Genomic DNA, 22,276 nt, shown 5'->3' with positions numbered 1-22,276 from the left:
ATTTGCTGAGCTTTCTGCATCTCAATAATTCAGGGACAATAGGATGAAAATCAGCCTTCCAAAATGAATGGCAACTCAGACAAATCTACCGATCAGAGACGTTTATAAGGCCCTCACCAATGTCGTAGTTCAGCATCTCACAATCTAACATGGTATTTATCCCCACGGCCCCTCTGTGCAGTAGGGATGTGCGGTTATTGCCCATGTTACAAAGGGGGAACTGAAGCACGGCGAAACTAAGGGTCTGTCTACACAGCAATTGGGAAGTACGACTGCAGTATGTGTAGACGTACCTGAACTAGCATGGCGCGAGCTAGCTTCCTAAAATTAGCAATGTAGCTGCATCAGCAGGGGCTAGTCACCCTCCTACCCTCGATCAGGGTATATACTTGGCAGCTCCACTGCTACTTTTAGCCCAGGTCTACACTAATTGGGGGACGGGGAAGGGGGAGCGGGAGGATCGACCTAAGATACACAACTTCAGCTATGCGAATAGCGTAGCTGAAGTTGGCGTATCTTAGATCGACTTACCTGGCCACTCCCACTCCCACGTCGACTCCGCTTCCGCCTCTCGCGAGCTGGAGTTCCAGAGTCGACAGGGAGTGCGATCGGGGATCATTTTATCGCGTCTACACTAGACACGATAAATCGACCCCCGATAGATTGATCACTACCTGCCGATCCGGCGAGTAGTGAAGACCTGTCCTTAGCAAGCTAACTCAGTCAAAGCTAGCTCCGTTACACCTACAGGTGCTGTCCCAACTGCAGTGTAGACATACCTCAAGTGACTTGCCCCATGTCACACAGGGAGTCTGCAGCAGAGCAAGGAAATGAACCCTGATCTCTCAAGACACACGCGAGTGCCCTCACCACTGGAGCCCCATGGCCAAATCGTGAGAAAGGCCGGCTGTACCTGGAAGACACGTGCAGTCGTAGGTGGTGTCGCCGGTCTGACGGCAAGTGCCCCCGTTCTGGCAGGGTGAGGGGTTGCAAGGCACATAGAGGTGCTCACAGTTCTGGCCCGTGTACGCTGGCTTGCAGGAACACTGGTAGGTCCCGACCTCATTGGTGCAGGTCCCGCCATTTTTGCAGATGGGGGGACTGGTGATGCACTCGTTCACATCCTGCTTGCAGTTGGCCCCGTGGAAGCCCGCAGTGCACTTGCAGACATAATGGGCTTCGAAAGGAACGCACTGCCCTCCGTTGGCACAGGGGTTGGAGGCACAGGGATCTGCCTGCAGGCAGGTCTTTCCTGGGGAGCAAACAAAGAGGGTGGGGCTGGAGATTGCAGATAGATGCAGAGTCCCTTGTGGGTTCCTGTGCCCCCCAATCCTGCCCCCTCTCTGGGATTCCGGTGGCTGAACTGGGCTCCTCCTGCACTGGCATTCAGTCTGCACAGAGGTGTGTTTCATTCACAACACACACTCCCCACCTTGATAGCACCTCTCACCCCAAAGCACGCCCCAGCTGTACACACACTGTTCCCGCACAACGCCTGGCCGGCTGCACGCTAGTAAGAGGAGAAGGGGACAAGCCACTCCACTAATCAAAGAGGCTGAGGGATCTTTCGTGTCCCCGCAGAGCGGACAGGACAAAGGATGGAGTCGATGCTGCCTGCCCTGGAGCCTGTAGGTACAGGCCTGGAGGAGTTTCGAGGCTGCCATGTAGGAGACCTGGTCTCCCGAGGACGGCAACACACTCGCTGCCTGGGGGCAGGAGGAAGCACCCCACGTTGCTCTGCATGGACCCTCCTGCCCCTGCCCAGCTGCAGTGAGCCCCCTTAGAAGACCGGATGGGGGCTGCTACGTGGGAGCGGGCATTGCACATGCCCCTCACCCTGGATTTCCAAGGCCAGTCCTGGCTTTGGGGACTCTGCTACAGGCAGGGCATTACAACAATCCCACCCCTGTGTGTTGGGGATGGGGGCAGTGGGGCTCTCGGGGCTCCCCGATGGAGGTATGTGTGCTGGCCCCACCTGACCATCCCGGAGGGCACCGGCACTTGTACTCAGTCAGCGTGAGCAGGTCGCAGGTCCCTCCATTGCGGCAGGGGTTGTTGAGGCAGGCGTTCTCCTCGGGAGTCAGGCACAGCCGGTCCGTGAAGCCCAGGCGGCAGGAACAGGTGTAGTCCACAGCATTGCCACGGATGACCGGGTGGCAGGTGCCGGCATTCTTGCACGGGGAGCTGAGGCAGGGGTTTGGCAGCTGGCACCGGTCGCCTACGTGGGCACTGTTGCATCTGGGGAGAAGAAAAGACACCAAGTCCGAGTCAGTCAGACCGCCCCACTATTCCCAAGATAAAGCGGCCCCTGCAGAGAGCCGGCAAGGCAGGGGAAAGGGTTTGATTTGGTCCATTTCTCTTGTGTATCTAAATTCTTAGCGGCAAAGGCCAGGGATGAGCTCTCAGACAGGCCAGCGGCATACACAGCAATGCAACAAACAACATTTCAATTGGTGCAGATGGGCTCTGGAAACACGCGTGCCTTATTCCCTGATAGCAACCAGGCTACGATACAAGGGGATAAGACCAAACTTTTAGCACCAAGGAAGCATCTTGGTCCCACCCCTCCCACAGGGGGCATCCTGAGGCTTAATCAGTGTGGAGGAAGTGCTGTGAGCTCCTGTGGAGTGTGCTCGGGACTACCGCTCACACAAGAGCAGTGGCAGTGAGCTAGTTCCTACTGGTGCTGCGGTCTGACGGCAGGGAAAAGTCAAAGGAGACATTTTTCTTCATCCCTAGGATGGTTCTTCCTTCTCCCAAGTGCAGCCTCCATCCAGAATTTCACAGCCAGAAAACCGCAGACAAAGCCAGCGGGCAAGTCAGACAGCACCTAACCCCCTTCCTGCAATCGGAGCCATCCAGGTGGACCCCTGCTCCTGTGAAGAGACTCACGGACTGGTATGGAGTCTGCCTGTGCAGACTGGATTGCAGGCGCCACATGACAGGACCATGTAATCACATGATTGTACAGCACCTAGCAGAGGCTGTGACTCCCCGGGGGGGGGGGGGGGCTCAAAGCCCCGCCTCCTGCCCTAGGCCCCGCCCCCGCTCCCCCCCAAACCCTTCCCCACCCTGCCTCTTCCCGCCCCCACCTCTTCCTGCCCCTGCTCCTCCCCCTCTCCCCCAGCTGCTGAACAGCTGATTGTGGGGGGCAGGAGGTGCTGGGAGGGAGGTGGACGTGCTGCCGGTGGGCGGGAGGGCAGAGTGGGGAGGGGAGGAGCTGATCCTCAGGTCTGCCAGTGGGTGCTGAGCACCCACTATTTTTTCCCCGTGGGTGCTCCAGCCCCAGAGCACTCACGGAGTTGGCGCTTATGGCCCCTAGCCCAGTGGGGCTCCGATCCTGATCCAGGCCTGTAGGCATTACAGTCAGACACAGGTTTATTAATTATAAGGCTAACGGAGCAGAGAAGAACCATTTGCCATGTGGGGTGTGACCATCACGCCGGGTTTCGTCTCAAACGGAGTTACACGTCGATCATTAAAAACAAAGTAAGCACACCGAGGGCAAACAGCAGCTCCCTTTTTTGGCAGCTCAGTGCAGGCTGTAGGGGGTTAAATACACACGGTACAAGACAGCCAGGTGGCTTGTGCAGGGGAAAAGAAAGGGAGAAGTTCGGTCTGTGCTAAAATCAGACAGAGAAGAGCCCACTTCCCATCTCAGATGTGTTGTAAAAAGGCATTTAGACTAACACTGAGCATACAGATCCCGTGCTCCCAGCTTGAGTGGGCATTTCCCCTCCTAAAGCCTGGGACAGGCTTCTGTGCTTGGTCCATAGCACCGGCTTGCTTTATCTTAGGACAACTTTTGCACATGTGGTTTCAGTTACAGCCTCTGTTTTGGCTTCTCCCTTCCCCGTCCCTTCATGGGCACCTTTGATTACCCCCGCAGCCTGCTGTGGAGGAGAGAAAGAAAAACACACTCCCTGCAGCCCACAAAGCTGCCAACTTCTATGCCTGCGTGAGAATCACTTTCACACACACCCTGTCGCTCCCATCCCTTGCCACCTGTCTCCAACATTTTCCAGAGCACAGGAGTGCCATAAATCACTGAGATTTCAAAGAGCTTGTGGGGCATCTTCCGACCCCCTTGAAGCACAACCGAATAATTGAAGCTTGGGATCTATGCGAATTGCCTTTCCCAAACCAGCTGAGCAGAGGAAGAACAATCCCCAACTCCCTCTCCTGTCCCTAATCAATATCAGAGCTGTTGGGGTCTATTTCTTTAAGGGATGCCAGTTAGCATAGCGCATGTTTGCTGGGAATACCATTTTATTGATTTTTTTTTTTTTATGGAACTATGCAAGTCTAAGGATCAAAGAGACCCAAGCACTGATGATACGTGTGTGTGATATATATTCACTCTGCTTGAAATTCCTCCCTGTATAGAGAGCCAGCACAACGGACCACTTGAGGCCTAATGTGAAGATTTACAGGCCTTGTGCCGGCATCTCTGGACAAGGGCGAATTTCACACTAAGAAAGAAGGAAAAGATGAAAGAGAAGCATGGAACATATGCCAGCCCCAGCCGGGTAGCATGCAGAGACCTGCAAAATAGTAACACCTGGCTCTCATGTAGCACTCATCATCAGTAGATCTCAAAGCACTTTGCAAAGGAGGTCAGCGTCATTATCCACATTTTACAGATGAGGAAACTGAGGCACGGAAAAGGAAAGCGACTTGCCCAAGATCATCCAGCAGGCCAGTGGCAGAGCTGCAAACAGAACCCAGGTCTCCTGAGTCCCACTCCAGTGCTCTGTCCACAAGGCCTTTGTATGTTTAACTAAAATGCCACCTTGCAATCATAAGATGAAGTCCCTTTAGAGACCCAATCAGGGTTTGTGGGACAGCAGAGTGTATTCTGAACAGCGCTAGGAGGGCTTTGTACCCACATGCTTCTTTCTCCTGGATAGAGTCCCTCGCCCTCTCCTGAACAGGAAGCCAGATTTGACGTTGACAGGTCAATTTCCACCCTCCTGCCCCGAAACATACAGCTGGCCTTTCCGACCGTGCTCTTCATTCCACCACTTTGTCTCAAGATCTTGGCCACTTGCAATCTGACAGCAGAGAGCTTAAAGGGGTCGCATGCGAAGTGCCTTCAGAATGATCTGCGATCAGGGGCCCCTTGTCTAACAAAGCACTCGAGCATGTGTATAACGCTAAGACCCGAGTCATTTCCCTGAAGTCAATGGGACTAGTTATGTGATTAAAGTTACTCATGCGCTTGAGTGCTTGGCTGGAGGGAGGCCCAAAAGGGCCACAACACTCATGTAAAGTGCTTTGAGATCCTTCTAGCTTTATGTAAACTGTACAGTATTAACAAGGAGTCCGGTGGCAGTATTACTATTTCATCAACAACTGACAGCTTCCCCAACATCCCTCTGTCTTGCAGAAATCAGAGTCAAACGTATCTCAGCATTGGCAAACAAGAGCTCAGCGTTAGCCTGGATAACAGGTGTGGCATATTTATCCTTTCTCTTACATTACAGTCTTCCTAAACAGCTGCTCCGATCTTCCTTGAAGATAAACACTTTCCAAAGCCGTATTCTCTCCAGCAGTGGGAGAGGCCAAACAAACACATGCCTGATTTTTATCTCAGCATGAAGGCCTTTAAAAAAAGACACATGAAATGGCCACTGGCCCAACCATCTGTTACCAGAAGCCAAAAGGTCCAAGCCAACTGGCTCATGAAAAAACAAAACCAGGTGATGGGAATGGCTTGCAAATGGGGAGTGTTTCCTGACCTAACACTTAGGTGCTTTAACATAAGCCAGCCTTTCAGAGATGACGGCAGGGAGGAAGAGAGGATGAAGAAATAAGGGCCAGATTCTGCCCCTGCTACTCACACAGCGCAACGACACTGACCTCCTTTATAAAACGCTGAGATCTACTCCTGACAAGCACGAGATCAAAGCATGGATTGTTTTGGTGACCTTACTCTGCACCTCACCCCACGGAAATCAACTGGATTGCTCACGTGGTAAAGGGCTACTCGGGGAGGGGGAGGGGGAGAGAGGAAGGATCTGGCCCCAAATAAATATGGATAAAACCCAACAGAAAATGGAAGCTGTGAAATGGTGACCTTGCGAGAGGGCTGAGCACTGCGGTGGGCAGGAGCTCATGGCACTCAGCAGCTTGCCGGAGCAAGGGATTGAAATGCTACCCACGGAATAGATTGTCATTCCTAACTCACAAACAGTGGCTGCTTAAGTTTGCTTTGTGGTATCCCTGATCCCCCAGTAACTGACCAGGCTTAATGCTTCGAAGAGATTCCCTTTGCCCCACGCTCCCAGATCCTCCCAGCAAAGATGAATCCCCTGCAATGAAGTGGGGTTCGCCCTTACGTCTGCACCCCATTGTTCTCTTTGATTCACTCATGAATTAAACAAGAAGGGGGCGGGGGGGAGAGGGGACAACAATTGCATTTCAATGCACCCCACTGTTAGGAACGACCCGCAGCAGGGACCCCTCCAAGCTGATGACAACAGGGGGGAAGGGTGGGATGGAGAAAAACTTTCAGAGGCAAGAGGGAGGGCACTTGATCTTCAAAAGAAGGTTCTGGAGACAAGTCTCGTCAACACCTCGCTGGCACAAATCCGCCCGGCTCAGCACCTTTTGTTTGGCCTTTTCAACACAAGATGCTGTTTATTTCACTCTTTGAACTGGGACGCTCGCATTACTGCGCTTCAAAGGGAGCTTTACTCCATTGCCTTGGCCCTGCCAGACTCTAATCAGCAGCCCCCCACTCCTCCCGAAAGGGAGCACATAAGGAGTGAAATGGTAGAAATGTGAGGGACATGGGCTCGATCCTGAGCCTGGTGACGCAGCTGTAATTCCAGAGTCATTTTTCTGCAGACAGCGGCGGGGTGACCTGGCATATTGAGGTATTCCAGATTTACACAGATGTAACTGAGAGCAGAGTTTGGCCCATCCTGTTAAATTCCTCCTCCAGACATCTGCCTGTTTCACATTATGTGGCGACCATCAAAGCTGTAACTGGGGGAAATGAGTTTGGAGAAAGATTGTGTTTATTTTAGTGAGTGACGGAGAGGCCTAGTTCTGTAGCTCTTGGGCCCTGATCTGCAGCCTGCTGAAGTCAATGGAAAGACACCCGCTGACGTCAACCGGCACTGGATCCGGGCTCTGGCCACATGCTTTTAACAGCCCCATTCAATAAAGCTACTCACAGCGGGGAGCCGTGATCACAATCCCCGTGGCTGTTGCCAGAAATATTAGCCCTACAGCTCAGTAAATTGGTTAGCGCCAGAGCCTCAACTAGCGTAAGGCCACGTAGCTCCGCCGACATTACCGGAGAGATGCTGATTCACCCCAGCTGAGACTCTGGCCCTGAAACCCTTTTTTTTGTTCTCAATTCCCCACATGTCAATATTTAAGAATTCAATCACTCTTCAGACTCATTCCATGCTTCCTTTTCCCCACATGACCGAATTCGTGGATTTGCTCACAAGCTACTGGCTGTCAGTAGTCACGAGTTACGTTTTGCAATTGGTCATTTGAGGTCACATAGTATTTTTTTGCACTCGTGACTGGATAACTTAACCCTTTATAAAGGAGGAGGAGTTAGATAAGCTACTTATAGTGCAAGCATTTGTGCAAACAGATATTTGCACGAGGTCTGGTGAGACTTCTGCTTTCCACAACATCCACGTGAACAGCAGTGGCAAAGAGCCACTTGCACAGAAGTTCATGGAAAACAAACAACAGTGGCTGCTAGCACCACTGATGTGAACTGAGGCCTGTTAGCCAGCACAAGGCTTCTTTGCCATTTCACCCTGCCGTGTTTAGCAGCAAAGAAAAAATTACCTGGAACTTTAAGCATGAGATGCCTGTTACTTCACTTCCTGCTGGCATAGCTCTGCGAGCATCAATAATATGACTAAACACAGCCATGAGGCTAACTCAGGTTATGCAAGCGGCAACTTCTGTTCTCACATGAAACTCTATTACTTTATTGTGATCTCATCCTCCCAACAACTCCCATTTGTGTTTTGTCCATCTGTTGGATCCTGTCCTATTGTGAGCTTTCTAGGTCAAGGACTGGCATCTCTGTTCCTCGTCTGTGCATCACCTTGCACAGCGAGGGCCGGATCCTTCATCGGGGTGCTTAGGTGTTCCCATAACAGAAATAAATAACTTGTGCATATTTAACATCTGATCCTTCAAGCGGCTGAGTCCTCAGCTGCCTGCGGGAACAGGATCAGAAACAGACTGAGCTGAACTATCTAGATTTTCTCTAATGAATACTTCGCTGCTCCACAAAGCCTCGTTTCAAACCTGACACTGGACAATATTGAACTGCCTCTGAAGTGTGAGGTTCCCGTGGTCCCACCCTGATGGCCTGCAAACCGCCAAAGAGTTTACAAAATACTGAATATTATTAAGTCCCAAAGGGGCGATTCTTCCAATGAATCATAGCAAGCGTTAACCCAGAGGCATTCCAGCCTGTGCTAAAGCCACCAAAGAAGCAGGTTGCAAAACATTCTAGTGGGAGATGAGAGAGGCAGAAATACATCTAGGTCCCGTCCCCCCTCCTCCCAGTGCCTGTCCCCCCCTTTTTTTTTAACCTGATTCTGATTTCATTGTTGGGGATTGTGTGAGAATTTGTCAGGATTCGGAGACATTTTGAGTTAATGAGATGGCATTATCCAGGCCTAATGAAAAAGAAAATGTGTATAATAATAAATCAGGGCATCTGCTGGACACACAAAAGGCTGTGGGGAGCAGGTGTGCATGTTAATGAGGGGACGGCAGCTGCCGTGTACCCTGCCATCCAATAAACTTCAAGAGCTGCACAGGGTGGGCGGGGGGCAGCTTCGGGGATGGGGAAGGAAGTGGACTTCTGGGTGGCTGAACTGCATCCCTGCGTTAGGGAATTCAACAGGCTGGTTTTGAAGCCTGCTGTTCCTATGAGAGAGGCCATTGTGCCGCGCACCCCTCCTCTCCGTCCCAGAGGGCCAGCGAAGGCACGCCGGCTGTAAACTGCTAAAGTGTGCAGTCATCTGTTAAAACCACCATTTTCCCCCCTTTTTTAAAAAACAATCCTCAGAACTTTCACAGTTGCTTGCGATGAGAACGTCGCAAGATTCTCACCCGTCTCCATCCAAGAAAGAAAGAAACAAACAAAAAACCCCAATGTGCTGGATTAAAACAAAACCAAACGGGGCTCTGCCGTTAGGAGTACGCTGTGAAACCGTCTCCAGCTCGCTCAGTGGCGCCTTCCTATGTAGGGTCCCTGCAGAGGTTCAATGGTTTGTGAAGTGAGAAGCAGGGGCGGGGGAAGAGGGTTCTGTATCCAGGGATGGACTGAATTGCAGTGACATTATAATCTTGGAAACCACTCTCATTTTAATATCAGCTTCAGTTCATCTGGCACTCAACCATGTTCTAGTGGGAATTGAATCAAAGGGAACTGGGACGTGGTGGGTTCTCAGTAATTCCATAATTGGAATTCAGATTCATGTGCGGTGGGGTTTTGTTGGGATTTGAAATAAGGCTCACATGGAAACTGCTGGGAGTAAAGCCCACCCACCCAATTAGTTTTCGGACCATTTCCAATTTGGATTCTTGTTAGCAGCGTTTTACGATTCAGTGGCTGGAAGCTGAAGCTAGACAAATTCAGATTAGAAGTGTTGCACTGTTGGTTGTTTTTTTTTTTTTTAAACAGTGAAGTTAATTAATTAACCATTGGAACAACTTACCTAGGCACAGGGTGGATTCTCTGTCATGGCTTTAAAACAAAATCTAATGTGTTTCTAAAAGATCTGCTAGAGCTCAATCAGAAGTTGTGGGCCTGATGCAGCAATCACAGGATGAAAGTTCCTGGCCTGTGTTACGCAGGAGCTCAGACTAGTTGATCAAAAAGGTCCTAAAGGTCTATGAATATATGATCATGTTAAAGGGTCTCTAAATTTACAAATCTTATTTTAAACAAACAAATGTCCTTGCCTAGGTTATCAGTAACACTGCAGAACATTAACAGTGTTAACAATAACACAAAAGAAGTGTTAAGATGCTATACATTTTTATGCTCTTTGTTTACTTTTTGCATTTCTCACACCTTGGACAATGAAGCCACTTTCATATTTGTGTAGGGTCAGTTTCCCTTTCAGTTTCTTAGTGCAGCAACCTACAGCTTTCAAGCACTACTGGCAGTTGTTTTAAAATAGATGTTTGGGTTATATTTTTCTTTAATTTCACAGAAATATTTCAGTTGCTCTTAGGTTTTGAAAAGGTGGATTTGTAGAAATTCTGAACATTTGGGGCCAAAATTCAGTTGACAGCACTGCTTATAGGCCCCAATTCAGCAAAGCATTTAAGCATTTGCTTTGCTCCATCCCCATTTAGCAGAGCGCTTAAGCATAATGCTTAATATTAAGCATGTGCTTAAGACTCACTGGAATATAAGTATGCACTCAACTGATTTGCTGAATCAGGGCCTATGTCCTGACACCTGGAACACTCCTCGGGAGAGAAAACTCTGGCCATACCAGACAGCAGAACTATTCTGAAAGAAACGGAACTGATGTGTGCAACGGATGCAAGACAAAAGGGACTTGAAAAACAATGAGGAGTTCGGTGGCACCACCACTGGACTCCTCATTTTTGTGGCTATGGACTAACACGACTACCCCTCTGATAAAAGGGACTTGGTAATACAGAAAAAAGAACAGGAGTACTTGTGGCACCTTAGAGACTAACAAATTTATTAGAGCATAAGCTTTCGTGGGCTACTGCCCACTTCTTCGGATGCATCCACGAAAGCTTATACTCTAATAAATTTGTTAGTCTCTAAGGTGCCACAAGTACTCCTGTTCTTTTTGCGGATACAGACTAACACGGCTGCTACTCTGAAACTTGATAATACAGGCAAGTCTCATTTTACGCGGGGGTTCCGTTCCGTGGTTAGCGCATAAAGCGAAAACCGCGTATAGTCAAAATTACATTGAGTTGAATGGCGGGCGGAATCGCCCGCACTACAAGTACAGTATTAAAATGGTTATTTTTCTCTTTTTTTTTTTGGTTTTTGCCGACCGCGTAAAGCTGAAATCGCGCATGTTAAATGCTCGCAAGATGCGACAGACCTGTATTAGAACCTTTGGTTTCTTTCTTGAAGGAGCAGATGGGGTAGACACAGAAAGACTGTGGATAAAATTTACTATTAAAGCACATTTTAAGCACAAAGCAACCAAACAAAACCCACCTGGCTTTATTCCTGTTGTAATCAATGCAATACTGCAAGTGTATGTGTTACATTGACTAAGACCCATCAGGGCTCTGCACAGACCCAGCTGCAGGATTATGGCCCCCAATTCCCTGCAACTGCTGAATTAGAACAATCAAAACCAGAAAGAAAGGAAAGAAAAAGTGTCCCGGTGTCTCTCTCTGCTCTGCACTCAGTACTGGAAGCAATGGGATGCCATTCCCACTTGCCACTAGGGAAAACGCTACCATCAAATCTCACTCTGTGGAGCTGTCCTTGCAGGTTCACATTAATTTGATTACCTTTTCAAAACTATGGAGTGAGGGCTTCCTCTGTCCCCCAGCTGAATATTGCCATCTTTGCAGAGACAATCAAACGGTTATCAGTCTCATCAGGAATACTGAACACTGACACCAGCAACTCCTGAACTTATTCTTGTTTTGTCCATGCTCATAAGGCATGGAAACAAGATAACTAATAATATCTTATACGTTTCCAGCACTGCCCACCTTGCAGGATCTTATAGCTCTTTACGAACAAGAATTATTTTGTCATTGAAAGCCACCAGCCCCTGTAGTTCATGGGCCCATATTTGCAGACACACAGGTGAGTAACTTTACTTGTATGTGTAAGTGTCTGTGGGATCAACTCTTAGAACAGGGAGTGACGGGTACTGTAGTTAGTTGAAACTACAAAGAAGATTTCACTGAGTGCCAACTTTTGCAATTTTATTGCGAGTCTGACACTATTTGGTGTTTTAATTCAAGCCCCAGCTCTGGGAATCCTGTGATTAGCTGAGAAGTTCGGCCTTCATTTAAAAAAAAGTTTCTGGTCCTTGTGGTTGCAGAGAAAAGCTTGAAAATATGATCCATGTGCAACTCAAAGGCTCAGAAACCAAAGGCAAATAAAAATAATCCAAATTGTATTAATTATTATTATTATTATTTTAAATCTTATGATTTTAGGGCCTCGCTCATGAATTTGGATGCTTGAGGCTGACAATACTCAGATTTGGGGAAGCAAAATGTCACTATCTGAGATGGAAATTAGCCAAGGCAGCTAGATGATTCTGAAAATCCCACCCAGGTGCCTAAATACCTTTAAAAATCTGGCACTCAGTTCCTTGGCTAAATTCCTTTGAAAATCTGGCCTTAACTCTTGTGAAAAGTGCCATGGGATCTTTCCCGATCACAAGTGGGGAGATCTTTTAGACTGATCCCATCGCCAGCTAACCTTGGTTTTCACTGAATGCAAAAAGACAGTACAGCCCCTTCTAGCACCATTGCGTGTTTTAACTCAGGCCATACTGAAGAAGGAAGTAGTGTTGGTAGTGCTCTTCCCAGGTTTTTCTTACCTGTCTCCCGCCCCATCCAACTACTAACCAGGCCCAACCCTGCTCAGCTTGGGAAAGTTAACAAGATACAAGCCACTGGCAACAGCACAGTGAACTTTGTGGGGCTTTGGTCCAGGATAGTGTGACTGTCCCATGACCAAAATGTTTTAGCAGGGCCTTTAGAGACAGACTTTTAGCCCTCCTAGCCTCATTCACCCATGGAGCCTGATCTATGAATCATATATTAATTACATTGATTACTTAAGAATTCCCAGTTATCTCTCTGAGGTCTGACAGGTTCTTGTCCCGAGATCAGGCCCAGTATTATTAAAATTACTGCATAGTTGGGAACCTCGATGGGCACAGTTGCAACACTCACACTTTAGGAGCCCGGTGTATTTGTAATAGTTTATTAATAGAGTTAGCAAAGTCACAAACACTCTAACCTAGGTAGAGATAATACAGAATGTGTATCTGAACATCCATATACTCACACCACCCCTTGCAGAACAGCCTGAAGTGTTAGCCATTATCTTCCTCATCACCAGCGGCCATCATCCGGGCACCTCCCAAAGGCTACATCTCTCTCTTCTCCTGCCCACAGGCTGGGCTACAACTTCTTTAATATGTTACACTGACGCCACTACGTTTAATGCATATTCAGTGGGGGTTTCTCCCCTCTTCCTTATTTGTATGCCCTCACCCTAGTGATGCTGGGCTGCATTTCTCCTGTAAGTTAGTATATTAATGGTCTCAACTTATTCTCATATACATCAATTCATGTCCATGAAACTCTTGTTGTCAGACATCTGCAAACATTCCCAGCCTAAAATATCCCAAAGCTGGTGTTAGCTCACGTTTCTGTGGTTGGCTGGTGTCGTTATGGACAAACTTCTCCCTTAAACACTCTACTCACAGTTCCCCAAAACTTAGGCCACTGATCTGTGCCAAAGTTCATAGGCCTCAAGCCATATGCTAACTGCTTAAGCCAATGTCTTACAGGAGACAGGCTTGTAGGTTCCTTGCATTACTGCTGAATTAAATAAATGCTGAAGCTTGCTCTGTGGGCTACACCAATCCTCCACATAACAAACCCCACCCTTAAGTAAACTGCCTTTATACAGCAGGGCAATCTGAGCTGAATAAGAATTTGCACTAGACGTGTCAAAGATACACATTAATTTTCATGTGCTGATAGACAGAATATAGGCAAACTCCTTTGCATCACGGAGTTGATCTGCTATCTCCCAAACCCCAGATTCCCTTTGAAACAACCAATAGCTCATGCCAGAAATCAGTTCCCAAGAGAGGCGGCAGAAATCCCGACCCATCCACGGCATGTTCCCAAAGCAAACGAGAATGGCTAAAAATATCAGTGTTCTCCCTGCTGGGGAAAGCTTCCATTTATTCATTAACCTGGCGACGAAGCGTCAAATATTTCAACTGCAAAAAGAAACGATGGATAGAAGACTCCAGCAGGCAAATGGCATCTGAGCTCAACACCTTTTGCCAAATACTTTCCCTTGCACCCACACTGACCTTGCAAAGGTATTTAAGATGCTGTCTGGGTGTGAAGAGGTTGTGTCAGCACACTAGGAGAGGACACACCGGGGACAAAGTTGCCTCCTGACCCCAAAAATCCCCTGCATTTTTAAGATAATATTTTCAAAATGATCTGACACAAATGTGACTGATACGATCATATGAGATCTTGAGAGAAATGGGGTAAGATATAACAGAACGCAGATAAAGCAACCGTTTTCCGACACATGCAGATACACAGATATTGGGCAGGATTCTCAGCTGCCATACGTCGGCTCATTCCAATGGAGCTCTACCGATTGACACCAGCTGGGCTTCTTGCTCTTTATGTTCCCTCTAACGTCCTTTCAGTTTAGAGATGACACAGGGAGGCTGATGGGTCAACTCCTGTGACACTGTTGTGGCGGCTTTGGCTTGTTTTAAGTTATGTCCCTGCCAAATTTTCTAGTAATAAAATGTAATATGGTAAAAAAGAGGTGGTTGGGGAGGTTATAATTAATAACACTTAGCATTGCTTTAGCATTTTGTAACCACAGATCTCAAGGTGCTCTGCTAAGGTGGGGATCATTGTAGCCTGATCCCCCTTTTATAGATGACGCACCAAAAGGTGAAGTGACTTGCCCAAGATCCTATTGTGAGTCCCAGTGGCAGAGCTGGGAGTAGCAGCCCCAACTCCTTGCACCAGCCACTAGACCATGGCTGACTTGAAATGCTATGTAGTATGTTCACTTTCATCCATTGTGTCTATCCCAGGCTCTAAACAGATTACAACACAAATATTAGAAAAGGATATTCAACCAGTTCTACATCCATGGATTGTATAAGTATGAATGTGTGAGTGTGTATGTATATATACGAAAACCACATCCACACACATGCTTGTATGATTTATGGATGTAGAATTGGTTGGGTACCTGTTCTAATGTTTTTACATTACACACACACAAAATAAATTCATTTCCTGCACGCTGAGCGTCTAAAAATATGGTGTCCTCAAATATGCCTTTAAAAGAGGTGAATACAATGTGGACATAAAACACCACACAGGGCCCACTGCAGACCTGGTATCTTCCACTGAAGCCAGCTGACCTGTTCTTCCCTATGCCCGGTCTCAGTTTGGCCTCCAGAGTATCACAGAGCTGATTGCAAAGAGACTAGTAGAACTACGTCCTAAGACAGGGTTAGTGAGATAGCGGCACAGGAGCGCAAAGTGCAGACTTGCGGGCTGACAGCGTGCAGGGACAGGGGAGGACACATGCCAAAGGCTGTCCCATGTCTGCTGTTCAACAAATATCACCTCCCCTTTTGTTCGCTTATTTCAATATTTCCACTGCGCAGGGATTTTCCATCAGCCTACCAGCAACAGGTTCGGACCCTCATGCAATCCCACACTATAGAAATGCAGCCACTGAAAGCATCCTAAGGCAGATGTTTCTGTGACCTTTAACCCAAGACTAATTCAGAGTGTTGCTGTTTTCCTTTCTGAGCTAAGCTCCCATCTGCCACCCCAGGGACAGATGACAAACCAACCGCCCTCCCCACCCCCAAAGCAAAAACAACTGAAGAGAAACCAAGACCAAGCTCCTGCGGGATGCGCAGCACGTGGTGGGGGAGAGCAGCCGAATTCTGGAAAGCTGCAAAGCCCGCACAAGACAGACATGGTAACACCCTACGCTATGAAACAAGCAGCATTTGAAGGGCTTCTTGCAGACGAGGTTATTGAAAAGATGCCAGGTGTATACAGCAGAATCAGAGCCAGCCTGCATTGCCCAGTTAGCATCACACTAGAGTATCACTAACCCATGAGCTTTCAGCCTCAGACACCCCACTTAGGGTGGCAGGAGGAAAACTCTTGTCATAGGAAGTGGGTGTTTTCCTGGCCAGCGCTGGGCACTGTTGCCTCCAGCGCAAAGGGATAAAGCCACAAATGAGAGTCAGTAGGGCTCAGAACAAAGCCTGCTTGAGGCGTAACATTAAAACTTCCCCGTGAAAACGAAGGTGAGTCGGCATGCGGCTCCTCTGTGTTCAGGGTGCGAGCTCAGGTTGAGAGGAGGGAGAAAGGCAAACAAGACGATTTCACCCCCAGAGCTCCAGCAATCCTAGGACCATGGAATTCGGGAGGCTGAGTCACTTACTGGAGAGGGAGGTGCATGACCAGGGCCAGCACAACCCATTAGGCCACCTTAGGGCACTACAGTTTGGGGGACGGTGACCGCGGCGGCATTTCGGGGCGGGACCTTCCGCTGCCTAGGGCGGCAGAAAAGCTGGCGGCGCTCCTGTGCATGGCAGCTGATCTAGGAAATAGTCAGAGGGGTTTGTAATCCCACCTAGCAAGGCTAATTACATGCCCCAGAAAGAAAATGCTGGTGCCTAGTACACCTGCGTGGGGGCTCCCTTGAGACTGGCCTTCTGACGGGGTTAGGTTCAGCGAGGAAGAACCAGTAGAAGAGGTGGAGAGGGCAGTTTGGAACTGGCACCTCCCACCTTCCAGATATCCCCACCGACCTGCTTATCTCAGGCACTAGCAAATAACTTCTTCCTAACCCTCATCTGCTGGAAACAAACTGCCATGTTTGTTTTTCCCTAAGGTAAAAGCACCTGTGGGAAAGTCTAGGAAGGAAGGGTCATGGCTTTAATTAGCCCCCCTGCCTTTGAATGAATTAATGGGGCCCATAGTTTCCCTCTGCCTCGTGAATAGCAGTAAACACTCCCAGGTGCTTGCAGGTGAGAGTGTTCTCAGCTCCACAGCTGACATCTGCCACTAGCACCAGCCCCAGAGTGCCAGGCCTTCTCCTTGCATTTCCTGCATTCCCTTCGCCCCACTGATTACAGGTGTCGCCCTCGGAGATTACAAACGCTGCTGTGCTCCAGGTGTTGTTTTATGGACAAGTCCCTGGTCTCACGTTATAGGGCTTATTTATTTATTTACACCAAGTGACTGGGTTCAAAGTTTACAGCTATTCATCAGCCGGTGGGTAACTTCGCCAGCTGACAATAAAAGCAACACTTTATCATCTGTACCAGGAACATATCAGAGCTTGGAGAGATAGGAGCTAACCTCTCAACATTGGAGATTAGACCCAGGGCCTTCTCCAGCCCCTGGCAATACAAGAGTGTTCCCTACACTAAATTCCCCAAGGGATCTGTGTATTCTCAAGAGACAGGACTTCCAATAACCTCCCTGGGGATGAACCTCACTGCTGCAGAAAGGGACAAATAGGCTGAATCACAGGGCCGCCCAGCGGATTCAGGGGGCCTGGGGCAAAGCGGGGGAGTGGACATAAAAAAAAGGCGCCACCTGCTGCGGCATTTGTACTCACCGGGTGCCACTCTGAGTCTGCGGCGGGTCCTTCACTCACTCCACGTCTTTGGCAGCACTGAAGGGCCCGCCGCCGAAGACCCGGACCGCCGCCGGATGAGTAAAAATTAAAACGGCACCTCTAGCCAGGGAAGGGATTCTCGGCCAGGGCTCGTGGGGCCCCTGCGAGGCCCGGGGCAAATTGCCCCACTTGCCCCCCCTCTGGGCGGCCCTGCTGAATCATGCTGTCAATTTTTAGGCAGGTTTCAGAGTAGCAGCCGTGTTAGTCTGTATCCGTAAAAAGAACAGGAGGACTTGTGGCACCTTAGAGACCAACAAATGTATTTGAGCGAAAGCTTATGCTCAAATAAATTTGTTAGTCTCTAAGGTGCCACAAGTACTCCTGTAATTTTTAGGCAGACACCTTCAGTGATTTCACTGGAACAGGGATTTCCTACCCTTCATCAATGCATGGTACTGAGGTGGGCACACGAAAGGTGCACCTGCAGAGGTAGCAGCTCAGCACCTTTCCCGAACTGGCCCCAAACATTCTCCTTCGTTAGCATTCACAGCATTAGTGTATGTCGAGGAGGCCTGAGAGGGAAAGATGGAAGGAGCAGCTGTAAAAGAAAAAATACTTATCACAAGATCTGGTTGCACAGTGATAGCTCGGAAAAAGAAACTGTTGCTCTATGGGGAAGGAAGGTCTTGTGGCCAAAGCACAGGACTGGGAGTCAGGAGTCCGGTTTCTGACTTCATTGTGTGGTGTTTGGCAAGTCACTTCACTGCCCAGTGCATCCATTTCTGCATCTGTAACATGAGGACAGTCACGCTGCCCAAACCCACGGTGGAATGTTTATAAAGAACGTTAGGATGAAAAGTCCTACACAAATGCAACCTGTGCTGGGTGTGCGTAGAGCACACCCAGCGGCAGCCAGGACGCGAATCCCTTGTTCCACAGTGTCTGTGGCCTTTTATCAATGATCCTAGATAAGCCACCTGACCTGGTGTCTGAAGAGCATCTGGCACAGCATTCTTTCCATTGCTCGGAAACAGCACAGCAGAGGAGATGAAAATCAAATCCATGAGGTAATCCCTCAGGGGCTTTATGTCATACTTCACCATCCTAAAAAACCAAAACACCTTTCCCACGCAACAACAAACTAGCGCGTGGACCTCACTGAGCCTTAAAGGCAAACTCCCTCGATTTGGTGCAGTATCTCAAAGCTAAACAACTACCTTTGTGATAAGAATATATGTAGCATGTGCTAAAGTAACATCAAACCAATGTTTGAACCGCCTTGTCACTGCTTTGATCTCTTCATTCTGTGGGCTCTCCCAATGGGGCAGCCATTTTGGTCTTGACAAAAAGAGAGCTCAGAAATCATGTTCATGGCAAGCTTTAAATTCCACTGCGGCCAAATGAGCCAAAAGATCATCCACACACCATGCAATAACCCGGCTCCCTAGCTAGGTCAAAAGCAGGGGTGTTGCAACACAATTTGGACCTGTTCACAGGCCAAATTCCAGCCGAACCCTGACTGGCTAAACACTACCTGGATATCCCAATAGTGGAACATTTTCCAGTGACAATTACAGAAAAGGAGACTCTTCTTGAGTTGGATGCAGTATAAAGGACATGACACAGCTGAACATTTATGATTCTATGCAGTAGAGAGCAGTGGTGTACAACCAGTTCATTAATAGTGGATAACTGTCATCTCCATGCAGATAAACAGGAACTAGAATTGTCTACCTCTTAGGCAAGTCTTTAAAAAGTCCCTTTATGTAAACCAAATACATGTCTAGTAACCCAGTGGTAGCTTGAAAACAACTATCGGGTCTGTTTTTACTGTTAAACTCCTACGCAAAGGAGTTATTCACCCAGTTATATCACTGGTTTCTATTCAGCTGAATTCTCGCTGGAGGTATATAGGCTACAATCAAGCCCATATTTCTTAGTTTAAATTAAACGATCAGCCTTTCAGGTGTGTGTTTGTACAATGCCTAGTGTGATGGGACCCTGATCTCTGCCTGCAACTCCAGGCCCTACCGCAATACAAATAATAAAAGCAAAGACCAATGGTAGAGAAAAGCTGCTCCTGGGGACACCGAGAGAAAGATTTGTATTCCTGTATTCCAGCTGGTGTCCTGGTTTCATTCATGCACTGAAAAATCAGTTCATTTGAGAGCAATTAGAGATCCTGATTTCCACTTCGAGGCATAAACTCATGGAAGCTGCTCTCCCTGAGTGCACACCAGCCGTGGTGGTCACTGCAGAATTCCTGTGAGGAGCGTTGCCAAGGATTAGACATGCAAACTACTGTCTACGTGACAGCTTAACGTCAGGGCGTCAGCCTAGCTGACTTTGGAAGCATCCCATCTACTTAATTGCAACCTGGAAATGGAGGTGACAGCGAGATAGCTTGCATCTCTTGGTCTAGTGCATGCAAGCTAAGTTTTTCCTGCCATGAGGAGAAGACAAACAAGCAGGGAAAATTGGTCCCTGTGGGAAAGCAAATAGCAGGAGGAGTCCCAGGTCCGTGCACTAGCCAGAGGTATACAGTCTCTCTCTTTCAGCCTGATACATCCTTTCTTGGACTGCCTTCCAAGTATGGGTGTGTGAACAAGTCACCAGACGCTCCGGGCACTGCCTAAAGGTGGAAAGGAAAGACAGCTTTGTCCTGTTGGCCATCTGCCATGATTCCTCAGGGCTACGAGGGGACCGGTCCATGTTTTCAACTACTTTCTCCCCCAACAGGGATCTGACAAGGAGGTTTTTCCAAGTTATTCCTTCCAACTTGAGAGAGGTCCCGCAAGGCCACCACAATTCGGGGGAGGAAGGATGGTCTTGTGGTTAAGTCACTGAGTCAGGAGACCCACGTTCACTTCCCAGCCTTTCCATATATTCCCTGTGTGACCTGGGGCAAGTCCCTTAACCTCTCCGCCTCAGCAGGGATAAGAATAGGAACTCCTTTCCTTTATCTTGTCTATTTAGATTTTAAGATCTTCAGGGCAGGGGCTACCTCTTACTTGATGTTTGTACAGCACCTAGCACCACAGGCCTCTAGGCGCCACTGTAACACAAATCACCAACACTACCTGGGTTACGGCCAGGCCAATGGGAAAGGTCCTCCTCCTACCGCAAATTAAAGGACACCTCTAGTGCAGCAGATGGGTTGGGGTGAATGGGGTGACCGCTCTCTGGATCAGACGTTAGAAAACTAAAGCAGGTTGAAAAATGGGGCCCGGGGGCGGGGGGAGGCAATCACAGACATTTTTCTGACCATTTTTCCTGTTTTCTCATTGAAATGTGCAATTTTGAATTCTCAATAATGTTGACCAGCTCTTCTAGATACAACTCAATTATATTCCTGGGATAATGAATTTCCGGAGTGTCGGGAAGGCTGGGGGGGGGGAACCATGGCAAAATGGAGCCCTATGATCTATGCCGCATGCGTCAAACAGGTCATTTCAAAAGGAGATAAAGAGCATCCACAACCTATATAAAGATGGGAGTTTTCTCACCATCAGAATGATCAAAGTCTTAACCAAGACCGGCTCTACATTCCCAAGGGAGCCTTGGGCAGAACACCTGCCTGTCTCCTCACCACCTTCTGCTTCCAGGAGGTTGTGTGCGTGTGAGCATTCACGTTAGAGGAAGCCTTTGTTTTTAAACCTTGCTCCCTTTCAGATTTTCCCCGCCCACTGGTTGTTTGTGCTTTTCCAACGCCAAGCTCACAGGAGCACCTTCAAACCCCCCAGGGTGGGCTGAAAGTAGATCTTTGTTGGGGGGACGGGGGGAAAATCACCAGAACACCACTGCTGTGTTCAAACGAGACATGGGTTACTTCCAACACCTGCCTCTTTAAAAAAAAAAAAAAAAAAACCCAACAACCCACAAGACGTCTGTTCAAGCCAATCTCTCCTCTGCAGAGCTTAAGCTCTTCCTAATAATGAGGATGGCACGGTGGGTTTAGGATCAGGTTACTTTGAAACTACACCTGCAGTTTCTCACTGTGGTTTCTGGCATATGCATCCGTTAAGAAGCTGAATGTTTCATAGTAGTCACAATGGGTTCCCAGGAGAGCAAGAGAGAAGGGGGAGGGTAAGCAAGGTGGCAAAAGAGGAGGACCAAGAGTTAGAAGCCAATTCATGGCTTTCCAACACACACCTGGATTCTGGACACCTTTAGACGCATTAAAGATTTTCAACGATTACTTAAGGAATAAAGTGCGTTAAGAAGAATAACTGGGGAGAAGAGATCAGAGGGTAATGGGATACAGGGTCTTTCACTCCTGGGTTCCTGGCCCAGATCCCACCCAGCTAGCTACAGCGTTTATGCTTTCTCTCAGCTAAAAGCCGTTAGCCTCTGAGGGGGGTTCAGTGGTTTGGGGGGTGGGGGGTCCTGTCCTAAGCAAGCAGAGATTCCCACCTCTGACGGTGTGTTCACCCCACAGGAGCCCAGAAAGGACTCAGAGGGGGTTACGTAACCGGATAAGCCACACCTGTGGGAGAACTAGGCTTGATGACCGAGCACTGACTGAGGATAGCTCCCAGCGGGGCAGGACCAGGCAGAGCTGGTATAAAGGCAAGAAGTATGCAGCAGAAAAAGGGCTGCAACTTGGGAGCCTGCAGTCATTCTCTGGGCTTGGAGAGGGAAAGGAGGAGACCCAGGGAGAGAGCAGAAGCCCTGGGTTTCTTCCCCTGAAAGAAGGGTGGTGGAGCAGAAGCCTGATGGGGCTGGAGTAGGAAAGGGCCCAGGAAAACAGCAGCAAGATTTGAGATGGTGCAGACCATGGCTGTTGATTTGAGGGTCCTTGAACTGGAACCTGGAGTAGTGGGTGGCCCCGGTTTCCCTAGCCACCACTGGGGAAGTGGCATA

The 22,276-nt window shown here is 48.6% G+C and overlaps 1 protein-coding gene across 1 annotated transcript in view; it reads right to left on the bottom strand.

Annotated features, from left to right (window-relative positions):
* The window catches only part of NOTCH1 (notch receptor 1), an 82,117-nt gene that overhangs the window by 36,581 nt on the left and 23,260 nt on the right, over positions 1–22,276 (bottom strand). Inside the window, exons 3-4 of the mRNA XM_034793346.1 lie at positions 1,976–2,238; positions 914–1,252 (exon numbers count right to left, since the gene is read on the bottom strand). Coding sequence (XP_034649237.1) covers positions 914–1,252; positions 1,976–2,238 — 602 coding nt within the window. The remainder of the gene's footprint in view (positions 1–913; positions 1,253–1,975; positions 2,239–22,276) is intronic.

This window comes from Trachemys scripta, chromosome 17 (genome assembly GCF_013100865.1).
Source record: "Trachemys scripta elegans isolate TJP31775 chromosome 17, CAS_Tse_1.0, whole genome shotgun sequence".
Classification (NCBI taxonomy): domain Eukaryota; kingdom Metazoa; phylum Chordata; order Testudines; family Emydidae; genus Trachemys; species Trachemys scripta.
This window is presented reverse-complemented; position numbering and strand designations above follow the sequence as displayed.